At 43.1% G+C, this 15,353-nt stretch overlaps 2 protein-coding genes and 1 pseudogene across 4 annotated transcripts; all 3 read right to left on the bottom strand.

The window, feature by feature from the left end:
- Positions 1-225: 225 nt before the first annotated feature.
- LOC106589845 (ribosomal protein S6 kinase delta-1-like) lies at positions 226-8,992 on the bottom strand. Of its 3 annotated transcripts, XM_014180272.2 has the most exons (12): positions 8,868-8,992; positions 7,920-8,042; positions 7,373-7,546; positions 6,479-6,603; positions 5,869-5,961; positions 5,545-5,592; positions 4,706-4,838; positions 2,971-4,491; positions 2,764-2,853; positions 2,524-2,606; positions 1,995-2,090; positions 226-1,842 (listed from the first exon to the last, which is right to left on the bottom strand). In XM_014180272.2, the coding sequence occupies exons 3-12, from the start codon at positions 7,506-7,508 to the stop codon at positions 1,732-1,734; spliced, it is 2,436 nt and encodes an 811-aa protein (XP_014035747.1). In that variant the 5' UTR covers positions 7,509-7,546; positions 7,920-8,042; positions 8,868-8,992; the 3' UTR covers positions 226-1,731. The 3 variants fall into 3 exon arrangements, with proteins under 3 accessions (XP_014035747.1, XP_014035886.1, XP_014035809.1); XM_014180411.2 differs by lacking the exons at positions 7,920-8,042; positions 8,868-8,992 and having other exon boundaries at positions 7,365-7,874; XM_014180334.2 differs by lacking the exons at positions 7,373-7,546; positions 7,920-8,042; positions 8,868-8,992 and adding an exon at positions 7,145-7,338.
- Positions 8,993-9,710: 718 nt separating this feature from the next.
- On the bottom strand, positions 9,711-12,014 carry LOC106599825 (olfactomedin-4-like). The gene is made up of 5 exons (XM_014191172.2): positions 11,818-12,014; positions 11,522-11,689; positions 11,084-11,296; positions 10,784-10,928; positions 9,711-10,667 (listed from the first exon to the last, which is right to left on the bottom strand). Exons 1-4 carry the CDS (start codon positions 11,869-11,871, stop codon positions 10,821-10,823), a joined length of 543 nt encoding a protein of 180 aa, XP_014046647.2. The 5' UTR covers positions 11,872-12,014; the 3' UTR covers positions 9,711-10,667; positions 10,784-10,820.
- Positions 12,015-13,346: 1,332 nt separating this feature from the next.
- On the bottom strand, positions 13,347-14,604 carry LOC106585877 (olfactomedin-4-like; annotated as a pseudogene).
- Between the last annotated feature and the right edge of the window lie 749 nt (positions 14,605-15,353).

Below are 15,353 nucleotides of genomic sequence, written 5' to 3'. Positions count from 1 at the left end.
TGTTGTGTAAAAAAAGATATAATATATTTAAAGAAAAAAAGATTTTAAACTATCCTTTTTGTTGTCTACTTTTTACAAAGACACTTGCCTTTTTTACAAAATGCTCTCAAAATGACTGACGATGACAATAATTCAGAAACCAGGTGGTTGGTGTGGTTTAAAATAGCTATTGCCAGGGCTTGGAAGCTAAAAGAAATGGAGAAGTTTGAAAGAAACAAGCCAGTGGCAAGCCACATCACAAGTATGTTTTAATTTCACATGCACAAGTCAGGAAGTGGATAGATTGTCTGAGCTGTGGTAAATGTCTAGTTATGAAGGCTATGTACAGATGACCAAGCAAAAATACGAGGCATTGCTTCTTTTTTATTAACCTCCAAAAAGTATTTGTGTAGTCAGTGTTTGACAATGAACATTTTTTTTCATGCTTGGTGATAAGGATGATATTCATGGGTTCACTGAACAAAAATATAAACGCAACATGCAAGAATTTACAGAGTTATAGTTCACTTTACCCCTACCTACATGTACAAATTACCTCGACTAACCTGTATCCCCGCACGTTAACTCGGTACCCCCTGTATATAGCCTCATTGTTGTTACTTTTTATTACATTTCTTACTTTTAGTTTATTTAGTAAATTTTTTTAACTGCATTGTTGGTTAAGGGCTTGTAAGTAAGCATTTCACGGTAAGGTCTACCTACACCTGTTGTATTCGGCGCATGTGACAAATCAAATTTGATATAAGGAAATAAATTCAGCATGGATCAGAAAACCAGTCAGTATCTGGTGTGTCCACCATTTGCCTCATGCAGCACAACACATCTCCTTCGCATAGAGCTCTCGATTGTGCAAACCCACAGTTTCCTCAGCTGTCCGGGTGGCTACTCTCAGACGATCCTGCAGATGAAGAAGAATGTGTAGGTCCTGAACTGGTGTGGTTACATGTGGTTGTGAGGCTGGCAGGTTGAACTGCAAAGTTCTCTAAAATGACGCTGGAGGCGGCTTACAGAAGAGAAATTAATATTACATACTTTGGCAACAGCTCCCGTGGACATTCCTGCAGTCAGCATGGCAATTGCACGTTCCCTCAAAACTTGTGGCATTGTGTTGTGTGACAACACATTTTAGAGTAGCCTTTTATTGTCCCCAGCACAAGGTGCACATGTGTAATGATCATGCTGTTTAATCAGCTTCTTGATATACCACACCTGTCAGGTGGATGGATTATCTTGGCAAAGGAGAAATGCTCACTAACAGGAATGTAATTATTATTTTTTGGAAATATACAAAATATGAGAGATCCGTTTGTGTATGGAACATTTCTGGGGTCTTTTATTTCAGCTCATGAAACATGGGACCAACACTTTGTTGCGTTTATATTTTTGTCCAGTATATTAACAGAAGTATTGCTTGTCATTTGTATAACAGAAGTACCCCAAAAGTCAGTTGATAAAGACTACACTTGAATTTTTAAAACATCTTGCCCTACCATATGTCAAAAGGACAGGTGAGGTTTACACTAGCCTCTATCATTCAAACATGGAGGTTGGTTGTTGCAGGGTTGACATGTTAGCTGTGTGTCTGCTGCTCTGAATTACACTTCTAATCAATCTATCATCTTTCTTTGGGAAGTAAGATGCTCAGGAAGTAGCATCACAGCTGGGGCTTCAACTATTTTAGCCACAAGGTGGCAGTTCTGCCCGGAGACACACAGGTACTCTGTTGGCATGTTAAGTTGACAGTGCCTTCCAGGAGACACCATTGAAGAAGGGGTGACACTTGATGTCACTCACACCACCACCTCCAGAGCCCAAACGATAACCAGCATCAAACTGCAGCAGCTGTGGAACAGAAAATTGTCACTCATTCAGAAATATATGAGTTTGTACAATGTTTGTGGCTCTGTGTATCTGTGGTAGCAGGCTAGCGTTTATATGTTTACGGTACCTAAAGTACAGGCCACATGGGTGTGTAAGGGGGACGCAGTTCTTACCTCAGTGAGCAGGGAGGCGGCTGCAGTACTCAGGTGGTCTGGGATCAGGAGCTGGGTGTGAGAATGCACCCCGGCTGGGTGGAACTGCCACAGGGGCTGGAGGCACAGGCATACAGTTTCATTAAACAACCATGCCTTGATAATGGTACCAACCAGGGGAGCAACTTTGGTTTTATAACTGGGGGGGACATATATAAAATGTATATTCCCCCCGTCTTATAAACACTACAAACAGCCTACCCGACCGCTCGGAAGCGTCCGCATGGTCCTAAAGCACACCGTTGCCTAGTTTTGTATAACTTTCCAATTATAAAAACTGGGGGGGGGGACAAACATGCAATTTCAGAATGTTGGGAGGGGGACATGTCCCCAGTGAAAATTGTGCCCCTGGTACCAACAACAGATATACATTATCAACAGGCCCAGTGGGCAGCAGTGTCAATATATACAGGTTTGGATTTACTACAGCACAGGGAAAGAAACAGATAGAGATCATGGAAAACAGATTATTCAATAGAGTGTTATTTACCATTCCAGTAAGAAGTTCAATCAGCAATGCCCCCAGACTCCACCAATCACAAGCCTCTGTGATTTTGGACACACCTCCAATCTCTGTTGGCCAACAGCAGAACTTTTATTCACAGATTTATTGTTGGATCAAGCTAAATGTCTTCTTACCACTAGATGGCACTTTATATCTAGGGTAGGAACCCTATGTGTAATGGCTGTAACATGTGACTGAAGTTTATTGAATAAACAGTGTTTTCACCTGGGGCACAGTACATCTGTTCCATAGCTTTAGAGTTGATTTCTGACTGAATTTCACTCCACTGGCCAAAGAATGTCAGGCAGACCTTTCCTAGTGAGAAACATGAAATTATGTCACAATCAAAGTTAGTTGAGTTTTCAAGACTCATGCCAAAAACAGACCAACAATAACACCCCTTACCAAGTTAAAGTGATTTAGGTGACTAACCATTGCTCGTGAGCAGGATATTCTTTGGGTTGAGGTCTCGGCACACCACACCTTGCTGGTGAAGACTTTCCAGGGCCAGGAGAATCTGAGCCCCCAACAGACGGACCTCTGCCTCAGGCAGCCCCCAGCTATTTTGCCTGGCCCTGTCTCTCCCTCTGGAGGCCTTGGCTGGGAACTTGGGTAGGTGGCACCACCCATCCACCTCAATGATTTGATCCTCATCCTGTCCATCCGATTCCTCTGACTTTAGGAAAGCATCCATGTCCCCCTTCCGGCACTGTGGGGAGGCCCCTGTGGGGTCAGGGGTGTTGGGGTAACATAGTGATCCTTTCCCTCGGGGGAGGTTCTTACTCACAGGGCTCAGCAGCTCCCAGCCCTCTTCCACCTCCTCCCCTGGCTCTCTGCCAGGAGGCCCCACCTGATACTTCACCCCTGTGAGGGCCAGAGAAGTGCCTGGCTGGGTCCCCAGCTGTGTCCCAGTACTGTGACAATGAGGGACTGAAGGGGGGTGAGAGTTCCCTGATGATGTCCTCATGAGCTTCAGCTTGTCTACTGTAGAGGGACACACAGCTCTGCCAGGCTGGGAAGTCTCTGTGTCCCTGGTTACTGAATTCACCATGCTCTCCTCAGTAATGCGATGGTTTACCTTCTCCTTCCCTCTACCCTGGTGTGTGTCTGTCACCATGCTCACAGTGTTCTCAAGGTCTCTACCTGAAACACTGTCTTGGTGAGAGCCATTGGAGGTCAAAGTTGCTCTCTCACTAACCTGGCTTTGATTATGGAGGGGTAATTGCAATGTAGTGGGAATGTAACTTTTCTGTGAATATAAACTGATAGAATGATTCTTGAAGTTCACTGTTGACCCTGTACCACCAGAAGAGGTCTGAGTTGTTTGAGGTACAGATTTACCTGCAGCTATATCTGAGTCAGTTCGAGTCTCTGCATAGGGGGCTGAACTTTCACAGTTACGAGTCAGATCAGCCTTCCACACAATGTTGAAATCCAAACTGGATTCAATTTTTTCTGTTCCAGTGGCCTTCCTAGAGGGCTCAGAGGTGACATCAGAGGCCTGATCGATACACGGATGACCACAGAGAGCAGGTTTGTCCTGAGTTTTAGAGTGCAAACACTGACTGAGGCCTGCTGGATGGATATGGGGACTGGTGTCTGACCTAGATAAGGAGAGCTGTGTCGCCGGAGTGTGTAGCGCTGCAGACCTGGAGTTGTTCTGCAGGCAGCCTGTCTCCTCGCAGTAGGAGTGGGTCCTACAGCTTTCTAGACGATGCTGAGCCTCGAGCCAGAATGCCGGGGAGTCTGTGTCTGGGCTCTCCTCGTTCTCCGTCTCCAGGAGAGAGGTCTTCTCTGTGCCCCCTCTGTCATTCTGCTGGTAGTCTGAGCTGATGGTAGGGGAGGTGTAGCTGTTCTTCAGTTTGATCCTGTGCTGGCTGGGACTGGAGCATTCTGGGTGCTCTTTTGCTCGGTCATTCCTGACCTTGTGCAGTTTGGAGAAAAGCTTCCCACCTACAGATCATAGAAACGTCAACACATCAGACAATAGTTGTTTTTCTTCATTTGAATTCAGCTATCTTTTCTACTCTCTATGGCATCCTTGACCCAAAATGGCTGAAAAGTGCAGACATCAGCAAAAAATGAAAAGTGGCTATAGGCTAGGTAAGAGCATCAGCTAAATCTCCCATACTGCAGGGCTGGCAGGCAGAGCCTGTGTTCAGCTCACCTTGAACATGCTCCAGATGCAGGTACACAGCGTCCTCACTGACATAGTACCTCAGCAGCTTCACCATGAAGGGGACCCCCTGGGGGATGATAGTGGGCTGGTCCCGGCTCTCCCAGCTCGACTTGGGCAGGCTCTGTGACGACACAGCGCAACAGAACAACACACATATTACTATGCTGTTATTACCTTTGTCAAAATACAACTTATCACTACTGTACTACACATTATTTTCAGGCTAGTCTTAACTAAGTCTATGGTTAATTGATCAAAAAACGCATCTCTCTACAAGAGAGGGCTCTACCAGTGCCTAGATAGATTTTTCTCTGAGACCTACACCTTAGCCAACCCTGCAACAGTATGTTCCAATAACAACTCTCTGGTTACAGAGATGGGAGGTGCATTTGCACTAAGAGGGTCAAAGTAGAGGGCTTTTAGCCAGATCAATGGAGAAGGATACTCATGGAGACAAGGCTGATAATATTCCTATCAACTGGGCTGCCCTGGCTGGCTGGCAGGGATCCAGACAGTACAACAGCCATCTGTGCACTGAACATGCATCTACACAGATAGACATTTTACATTTAGCAGACACTCTTATCCAGAGCAACTTGTAGGAACAATTAGGGTTTAGTGTCTTGCTCAAGGGCACAAAGACAGATTTTTCACCTAGTCGGCTTGGGGATTCAAACCAACAACCTTTCAGTTACTGGCCCAACACTCTCAACCACTAGGCTATCTGCACTGCTAGATAGCTGCACTACATGTGTACTCTGTCATTCTGCCCTGCCACCCTCCCCCCTGACATACTGTATTGGCAGTGCTGAGGCATAAGTACTTACTTTAACAACAAATTTCTCCTTGGTAATCAGGCTTTGGACAATCAGGACCTTGGGGAGAAGACATACATTTTATGTAAGGTAAATAGAGCTGAGAATAAATTGAGTAGTATGTTATTAGATGGTTATGACAGTTTTGGGACAAGTTCATATTTGGAAAGGTAAGCATCATGGTTCACTGGAGACATGGTTAAGGCTACATGTCTATAAGACATGGTTAATAAAGGGTTAACTACAGCCAGGATGTCTGTTCAAGAGATTATCATCAGCTGGAACAAACCGTTCAAGTATACTGGTTGAGAGCAGTGAGTGTAAAAACCTCCCTACCTTATCGATGATCCCCACCACTTTACACATCTCCAGATCCTCCACTGGGGAGCTCAGGTGTCTGATTGGCCGGAATCTCAGACTACTGTAACCCTGGTGATAAAAAGAGATTACTGCACAGATGTCAGAAATGTGGACACGTGTTTGTGTTGAATTCACATCTGAAAGTGCTTCTACTCTGGGATTAGTTACAATCTTAGGACAGATATTAGAATGTTACATAAGAGAGAGGGGGAGAGAGAGCGCCCAGCGGCCTAGTGCGAGCCACCCTGGCAGATCGTGTAACAGAGAGGATGTTGTGCTGCTCTGTAGCCAACCTCCAGAGACTGTTAGTAGCACAGACTGGTTGCCCTAAAGATGTGACTCAGACTTTCCCAGAAGGAAATGATTCAGAGAGGTGGACATATAAATAGCATGTCAACCAACTCTTCAATAAACAGACTAGACATATAAATCAATACAGGACTGAAAAGATGGAAAATGAGTGCCCAGTATCATTGAGTAACACAGATGGTCAGACCAGGTTGATTACCATTCATAAGATGTGCACAGTAGTATGGCATGTTAATCGTGTTGAAAGAGGGTTTACTGTAAAAAGTCATCTTCTTACCCCTAAGTGAGAGTTCCCCTTCCCCAGGTTGTCCTGCAGGTGGGAGATAAAGATGTCCTCTGCCCTCTTTAGATACTGAGTAGTCTTCCTCTTCACTGCCTCCCGGCGCTCCTTGTTAGGGTCCACTGGAAGACAGCCCAACCTCAGATTTCTCTCCCCCTCACACAGAGAGGGTCTGAAACCTCACTTCACTAAACTGAAATCAACTCACTGGGATTGACATTAAGGGTTGCCCTATTGCCCGGGGCAAGTGAACTGAGCAGTTGCGCAACTTGAGCCTGCTCTGAGGTTGCCCTATTGGCCAGGTGTTAAAAAAGAACAAGTAAAACAACCAAACTGTAAAGAATTCCAGTAGCCTAAAACTGATCTTTCTCATTCCTCTACATTGTTTATCCTAAGTGAATTTATGGCATTTATGCCAGTCAGAGAAACTGAGCCTGCTCTTCATTTTTCTTTTTTACAGAACTATCGAATTCAAAGAATTCCAGTCCTACAAGTGATCATAATCTTCGGGCAACCAAAAAATACTCCTGACTTGTCGTATGGGCAAGTGCCTTTCAGACTTTAATGTCAATCCCTGAGTCATATAATTCAAAAGCTTCTGTTTTACCTACCTCACTAAAACAGCAGAGGAAAGAGAGCATAAGAAAATTCAGCATGCTTTACCAGTATTGAAATCTCTCCTCTGACTTTGGCTTTCTGAATTCCTGTTTTTCATAGCAATTATTTAATTCTGCTTTTCAATGGATGAATCATGGACCGACAAATCCACATGTTCCTGTTTCATACCGCGTGACTTGTTCTCACTGTGTTGACTAGCTGATCTACTCAATATCACCTTAACCAGAACCCTGCATATTGACAGAATACAGTACAGTAGATTTACCGCTGTACCTTGAACTCCATTGAGCAGCAGGTCAACCCCGTTCTTGTAGTAGCTGAAGGCAGCCTCATAGTCTTCACTGACCTCCCTGTCCAGAGCCATGCGGATCTGCTTGGCTGCCTCCACCAGGTAGTCTCTCTTGGCCATGGCTGTCCTGGCTCGACCCTGTGGAGGTCCAGACGGGCCTAGCAGCCGCACAACAGACCCGGTTAAAGGAGTGTACTGTATGTAATCACACTGATCTGTAGGTTCTAGGAGGAGTCATAACACGACTAGCCACCGCTAAGACTTTACTCTCTTTAAAGGAAGTTGCTAAGAATAATCCCTATGCTGGCGGTGAATGATTGATCAAATCTCCAGAGGTGGTAACTGCCGAAAACCAAGAGTCAATATTTCCCCAGGGCTGCAGTAAATCCCTTATCTAGTCACTTGTCTGAGAAAAACATGACAGCAAAGCACGCAACAGAGAGTAATGTGATCAATAACAGACTGTTTCTGTTTCTCTCCCCTTCTCCATGCTAGCATCAGATCATAAACTTGTGGAGTAAGTTGTCTCACATGTGCTCCCTGGTCCAATCAGCAGTGGGACTCATCACTGGCAGCAGTCAGTCGGCTCACTGGGGGGTTATCCTCCTCCACTTGAAGGTTAAAGTCTTTGTTGACGAGCATGACGATACGAACCTGGGTAATCAGAGAGTTTGGTTCAACTTCAGCAGAACACAGGAAGTGATTATGAGTGTGCTGCTCCTGTATTATTGGTGATGAATGAACAGACGCTGTCAGTGCTGTCGGGGTGGCCGAGGATCGAACGATGACTCAGAGTGCTTAACTGCCTGATGTCCACTCACTCATGTCAGACTAAATACATATAGGAAAGCTGTGGGCAGAACCCTGCTGTCAGGGGACTTATAAATGCTAATGTATTGCAATCAGAGAAGCTCTTAGAATACCACAAATGTGCACTATGAAAATGTGCTGATGCCGTACTACACTACCATTGTGACATGGGGTTAGCGTTGTATACACACCCACACACATACACTCATTATCATCCCTCATACAGTCTGAGGAGGGAAAGTCAAGCCAAGTAGCACTGCAGCACCCTAGTGTGTCTGTCGTTGAGAATCCACACAGCAATAACATGCAGTCAGCCTCCTGCAGTATTCCCATGATACATGCACCGACATCCTTGATACCAATGACAAACATATCATGTGATAATAGAGACAAGATTCACAATGGATTAATCACATTTGTTTGTCCCGAATGGATAATTGCTTGCATCATACACACATCATGGTCGCCACACAACAGACAGGGATGCTATAGCATATAATAAGCCACTGTCATGAAACTCAGCCATCTGCAGTCTCTCTTGATCCTCCCTCACACTGCTATTTAAGCATCTCTGATCTGGCCCTCCTTAGAGGGGGAGGCAGGCTAGAATAGATCTAGAAATCAGTGCTGCTACACACACACAAACACCACTACATATATTCTACCTACCTGATGTGATCAGAGCATGCCCTGGACCCACCGCTCCAGTAGCAGCCTGCGTCCTCAGCAGCCTCCCTCCCTTCACGGATCTCAGGAAAAGGAGGAGAGAGCTCAGCGAGGTTGCCTATTGGCTTGCGATGATGTCACTAAGGGTACCATTAGCCACAAGGCCTTCACTTCCCCCCTCTCATCCTGACAGATGCAAGATTTAAAAAGACAGTGCTATTTTTGTCTTGCTCTGTCTCCAGACCTTTTTTTCAATTTCAGATAGATTTTGCAATATGTTACAGTATGCTATCGTGTAGTTTTGTATGAAAATGTGAATGAGTCAATGGATTTGTACAACAATTACCTGAAACCGTAAAAATAAAATAATGTGCATGGTTCATTGTTGTATATGCAGTGGGTGGCTGCTATGTGGGCTCACCCTGCCTGGTTAGTCTAATCAGCTCTGACTTGGTCCTCAGTACCAGATGGAGCCAGCTTCTCACTGGAGCACAAAGAACAAACCCAGGGGAGGGCTTGCTTACAGAGGAGCCGGGTGGAAGCTCCAGCCTGAGCCAAAGGAGGGGAGGAAAGGAGAGGCCCAGCCCATCAGCCCTAAGCTAGGGTGGGAGGGGTCTGATATCATACTGGGGATGAGTCATATTGAGGTGCTACTTATACAGATTGACTCAAATTCGACTGAAAATTAAGGGGTGGGATACTGCACCCCTATACTCTTAACATTGGACTGCCTAGGTAATGGGAGGGAATCTGACGCAGTGGCTGGGTATTTTTAGTAATGATAAAAATGCACATTTTATTTTTCAATCCAATTTCAAATGAACCAAAATAGAACACATACAGTTATTTCAATGCTTCAGTTTGGTTTTATTTCAGGAAATCAAGAGACATGATTTTAAACTGCATGTCAATGCATCAGACAAAGTAATGAATATCTATCTATTCAGCGAAGCCCCATGCTGTCAGAAAGTCCTATCAGTCGCATCAATCAAGATACGATAGACCAGAGGGGGAATCTAGCCTTTGTTAAACTTGACACTATAGGACACATAGTAGCCCTTGTTGTACATGTAGATTTTCTGATCAATAGGGTTGTAGTGCAGGTTTAAATATTCATCCTGGAACTTCTCAAATGGAATGCTTAGGTAGTTCTCCTGCTCTGTTTTGGTGTCATAGGAGTAGAATATCTCCTCTGTGTGAACATCGACTGGTCTAGTAGCATAGAGAACACCACACACCATGAAGGCATTACCTACCAATGATTTGTACACACCGGTGCTCCATACATCCTCTACACCAAATTCAACCTTGTTTACTTTGGCAATGACCATTTTACCTTTGGATTCATATGTGGCATATGTTACCCACAGTCCATTCTCATCGGCTGAGAAATCCATGTTCTGATTGGCTGAGAAACTGTATGAGAACGTTGCACTGGCCTTTTCAATTACTCTGTAGTCATATTTGGTTGTGGTCAAATTCAGTTTAGCCATGCTGAATGGGCTGTTTTTCTGGTAATACAGGGTGTTATCATGAACAATGTAATTGTTGCCAGTACTCTGCCATCCATTTGGTAAGGTATGTTGTTTAAATGAATTCCTTAAAACCAGATTTTGATAGTTGGAGTAAAGATAAAATGTATTCACTGAGGCACTGCACCATACCAATACATTGATTCAAAGCCACGATTGGGTTTTGAGTCTTTCCCCCACCCCCCAAATCTGTAGCCTGCATTCAAGTTGGCATTCAGCTGGCTGACCACTGGCTTCCCTACACTGGCGATGCCTTTGTGGTTGCAGGAGCCTGGGGGGAAATATAAATAGCTATTAATAATATGTATGACAAACAAATCCACAAACTACTGCTTTGATGTAATGATACAATATGTCAACAATGCTACCATAACAGAGGCTCCTTACCAATATCTGGGTTTATGCCCTCCTCTTGGTTCTTCTGTCACTCCTCCAGCTTCTTCTGCAGTTTTCCAAACTCAATACGGATCACCTCCAGGTTACTCTTGTCATAGCTCTCCAACTGGTTCACAATCAGGCTCATGTTGCGAATCTATGGATGCATGTGTACAAAGGACAAATAAGTAATTTGTTCCACACAGCAACATTCCTCTTGCTCCTGCATCATATTGCCTGTCACTTATTTATTATGCCACTGCCAGTCATTAATAGTCATTCCGATATATTGTCTATCTATCACACATTTACCTCTGTGTACAGGCTGTCGAACATAGGCGAGGAGGAGTTGAGGGAATCCTTCAGCTGTGTCACCAACAATTCAAACTCTCTCAGCTCGATCCTGAGAAGCTCGAAGTCCAGTCGGATGTATTTGTCAGGGCCGCTCTCCACAATCTCAACTCTCATAGTCAGGTTCCTCAGCTCAGCCAAAAAGATCACAAGCTTGCCCTTGTAACTGTCCAGCTACAAGAGAGACACAGGTAGTTGTCCCGGTGTAAGATATCTAGTAGGCCATACTGTGAATGAGGTCTCAGTTAAATATACACATGCATCTCCTCTGAGGTTTACAAGACGTTCCATTGACTGGAGTAGGCAACGTTTAACATCACTCTAAAACCTGGTGTGTAAATGCAATATGAATGTAATCCTGTTCAGGGGGCTCACACCTCATGGTGTTCAGTACAGTACCTTATTTATCTGGATTCCCACTTCCAGCATCAGATCCTTGGTAACTTGCTGCATGTGTTCCACACGGTCGGCAGGGAAGGTGGTGTCAGGTAGAAACACATGACAAAGGCAGTTCCCCGACTCCCCTACAGATGCAGTCACATTGCCAGAGTCCCAGTCCTCCATTGGCTGGAGGAAAATACAAGTTCAGAGTAAACTTCACAGTGATACTTCACAATAGTAGTAAACTGGAACTCTATTTGGAAGTATCTCTAGTTGTTAAGTTTTAGTGGAAGGAGAAAATGAAAGTCCCTTACCAGCCAAGCCACCGCAGGGCAAAGGAAAGTCAGGAGCAGTAGAAATGGAGCCATCTTGTCTCCAGTGTTGTTCTGGTGAGTCTCCTGTCTGTTCGCTTTGTATTTTTAAAGACCCTCCTATCAACTCATCAGAAACATCTTGCTTCTTCCCAAAGTTACTGCTGTTGCGTAATAGACTCCCTTCAATTCTTGACACAATATATGCAGACATCCTTGTTTGCTTGTGATAAAATACTCAAATACAATTTTCTGAAACCTGTCTCTTATGCTTTTATTGATCACAATGATGATGTGGACATAGAGTTCATGAGAAACAGGCCATATGGACATATGATGACGTCATGTTATAGATGGTACCTGATATTATCAACGGCATAACCTTACTATCAGTCATCAGCAATGTGGCAGGATATCGTATGTTGACATAAGCATATGATAGTATAATAAAGAATTTTCATCCTTATTCCAATTATATAGCCTAGCAAGTTCCAGCACACAAATATTACTTTATTTCTCCTCATGGGACTTTAGATTGATTGTACGTTGGTAAGAAGTATAGTACTAGTTTATATGTTTGATTCTGCCCTAGTTTTTCCATGAACCACATTTTAGTAGTTAATTCACTCAAGCAGAGTTCCATAGTCCGATCAATACTGTTATGCATGTTTGAATAATAATAAATTGCTAATATAATAAATGGCCTTTGTAAATTATTCTTTAATTTACAGGAAATGATGGCCAAAGCGGATTAGGTCTATGTTCAACATAGTTTTATCGTAGTCTTTTTTAGATAATGAAAGGGAACAAAGAAAATGTGTTTTTTCAAGACTTTGCTGTAGTCCACCCATGTAAACTTTCAAATGAAATTGAACACGTTTTATTTTCTATGTGGTTAGATATCAATAATGAGCAGACTAAGTATACTCAGGAATGAAGGGGGTTATTGTTAATTCATTCTTAACAATGTGCTGCATATTGAGAGAGATTATCCCCTAATACAGTATCACAATACCCCACTTTAATGTTGGTGACACTGTTTGATACCTACAGTACATGAAGATTAACAAAGTCTACAGCCCAAAACTACATTTCCTCTAACTTTAAGTTTGGAACTGAATTTGCTATCAGCATAAGGGACTGTTATCAGCATGGAGAAAACACAGTTAAAGTATTTTATATAAGATATAGTCATGCTTATTAGCCACAACTGACCTTAATTTGACTGATACACATCATTATATAAGTACTAATACACCACATTACATAGCAGCTGATTCAGCCTAAAGACTGAAGGAATCATAATACTTAAATACATTGAAGACAGTACTATTTCAGATGTCAAAAGTAAACACTTGAACACTAATGCTTAGTCAGATATGTATTTTAAATCAATGAGCATAGAACAGGGTGTTCTACATAATCAGAGCAACTACAAAAGAGATTAAATCTGATTTGAGTATAATGAGTTTCAATGAGATGCCGCAATAGGCCTTTTATCAGACCAAGAGTTGTGTTGTGTTTACAGTGGCCTAGTTGTCAAACCAGAGATGATAGTTGACATAGTCATCGTTGTACATGTCAAGTTTCTGTTCAGTGGGTTGAAGTCGAGGTTGACATACTTGTCCTTGAACCACTCAAATGTAATGCTCATGTAGCTCTCTTGTATTCATAAGTGTAAAATATCTCATCACAGTGAATGTCAACTGTTCTGACAGCATAGAAAACCCCACATGCCATGAAGGCATTGCTCACAGATGGTTTGCACACACTGGTTTCCCAGAACTCCTCTATACCAAATGATGGTTTATGGACTTGAGCAATTATCATTTTACCCTTGGATTCCTCTGTGGCATAGGTCACCCACAGCCCATTCTCATCAGCAGCAAAGACTAGGTTCTGATTGGGTGAGTGACTGTATAAGAATCTGGTGCTAGCCTTTGCAATCACCCTGTGCTCATATTTTATAGCAGTAAAATTCAGTTTGGCCAGGCTAAATGGGTTGTTAAATTGATAATACAGGGTGTTATTACGAACAATGAAGTTGTTGCCAGTTCCATACCAGCTACTTGACAAGCTTTGGTGTTTAAATGGAGTTCTCAAAATAAGATTTTTCTATTTTCTGTAAAATCTCATGTCAACAATTGAGACACTGCCCAGAGTACCATTATTGAGATTCAGAACCATGCAGAGGCTAAGAATCATTCCCCTACCCTCCCCAATTTGTAGCCACCATTCAAGTGGGCATTCAGTTGACTGACGATGGGCTTGCTAATTGTGGTTATACCTCCGTGCTCCCAGGACCGAGAAAAGAGGGTACAGTCAGTGACATCAAACGTGCAAGAGTCTTAAGACAAGGGTGTGTATCATTTTAAAAGTGGTCTTTGACTTACCAATATAGGGGTTGAAGATCTGGTTGTGGTGCCTATCACACTCCTGCAGTTTGAGCTGTATCTTGATGTACTCACGACGGGTCACCAGCAGCAGGTTCTCATCGTACCTCTCCGGCTTGGTCAGGACCACCAGCATGGAGGAGATCTAAGAGAGAACACAGATGAGCAATCACAAGACCAAAAGTTTTAAATCTTACAAAAGAGAAAAATCTCAAGTGAAAAGTTGAAACGGTCATTGACCATAGCTGTATCATGACCATATGAGCTGTTAGGAACAGTCTTGGGTAGTTACCTGCTGGTATAAAGACTTAAAGACAGTAGTGGAGGTCTGTATGGAGCCCAGGAGCTCCTGCACCAGAGTCTCCACCTGCTTGATCTGCACCTTCACCTCCTGCATTAGGCCTCGCTGTACGCATCAAGATTCTTCTACATCAGCTCCACCAACACCGTCAGGGTCACTATATTCTCTGCACACACTGTCAGCTTATTCTCATACGTCTCAAACTGGAGGGAAGGATATTCTATAGACAGTAAGTAACTTAGTCAGATATCGTAGGCAAACTGAACTATTATTAAGGAAATATAGTTATCAGAACCATTGCTCATTGCAGAATCTATGGTGTACATCAGAGAGTGATTGGCCTTCACACCAACACTGTCACCATCAAAGACACACGTCAGAGTATCTAGACATCTTTAACAACTGTGGATGTCAGTGATCTTTGACAAACAGATTCTATCTGCTAGGATGTTTTTAGTGCAGGGATGTCATATAATGTTGTGGGTATTAGAATTTTCACAGATAATTCATGGGTGTGCCCTTAACATCTACACTCGGGAACTTTCCCAGACATAATGAAAAGTGCTATGGTCTGAGCAGGATCTTTGCCAACCCTGGTACTAAATGGTATCTTAAATAAAAGAGTTCATAGTATTGAGCTAAGCCACATCAATTCAACAACTAACCCGATACATTTAAAGATAATCATACCATCTAATTTAGCTGGGTAAGAATAAGGTTTGCATGAAACGTGGCCATGTATACTGGAATAATATTTATTTTGTGGTTTTATGTGTAATACATGGACTGTATGTAATTATTATTATTAATACTTATTATTAATATTTCCAGTAAAAATATATAAT

The sequence above is a fragment of the Salmo salar genome, chromosome ssa01, assembly GCF_905237065.1.
Source record: "Salmo salar chromosome ssa01, Ssal_v3.1, whole genome shotgun sequence".
Lineage (NCBI taxonomy): Eukaryota > Metazoa > Chordata > Actinopteri > Salmoniformes > Salmonidae > Salmo > Salmo salar.
This window is presented reverse-complemented; position numbering and strand designations above follow the sequence as displayed.

Excerpts from the sequence above, each read along its gene's own strand:
- LOC106589845 (XM_014180272.2), bottom strand. The coding sequence starts at position 7,508 with ATGGCCAAGAGAGACTACCTGGTGGAGGCAGCCAAGCAGATCCGCATG. Across the intron at positions 2,607-2,763 it reads ACAGATGTACTGTGCCCCAG|AGATTGGAGGTGTGTCCAAA; the intron begins GTGAAAACACTG and ends GTTGGCCAACAG. Across the intron at positions 2,091-2,523 it reads TTGAACTTCTTACTGGAATG|CCCCTGTGGCAGTTCCACCC; the intron begins GTAAATAACACT and ends CTGTGCCTCCAG.
- LOC106599825 (XM_014191172.2), bottom strand. The coding sequence starts at position 11,871 with ATGGCTCCATTTCTACTGCTCCTGACTTTCCTTTGCCCTGCGGTGGCT. Across the intron at positions 11,690-11,817 it reads GCCCTGCGGTGGCTTGGCTG|CCAATGGAGGACTGGGACTC; the intron begins GTAAGGGACTTT and ends ATTTTCCTCCAG. Across the intron at positions 10,929-11,083 it reads TCGACAGCCTGTACACAGAG|ATTCGCAACATGAGCCTGAT; the intron begins GTAAATGTGTGA and ends ATGCATCCATAG.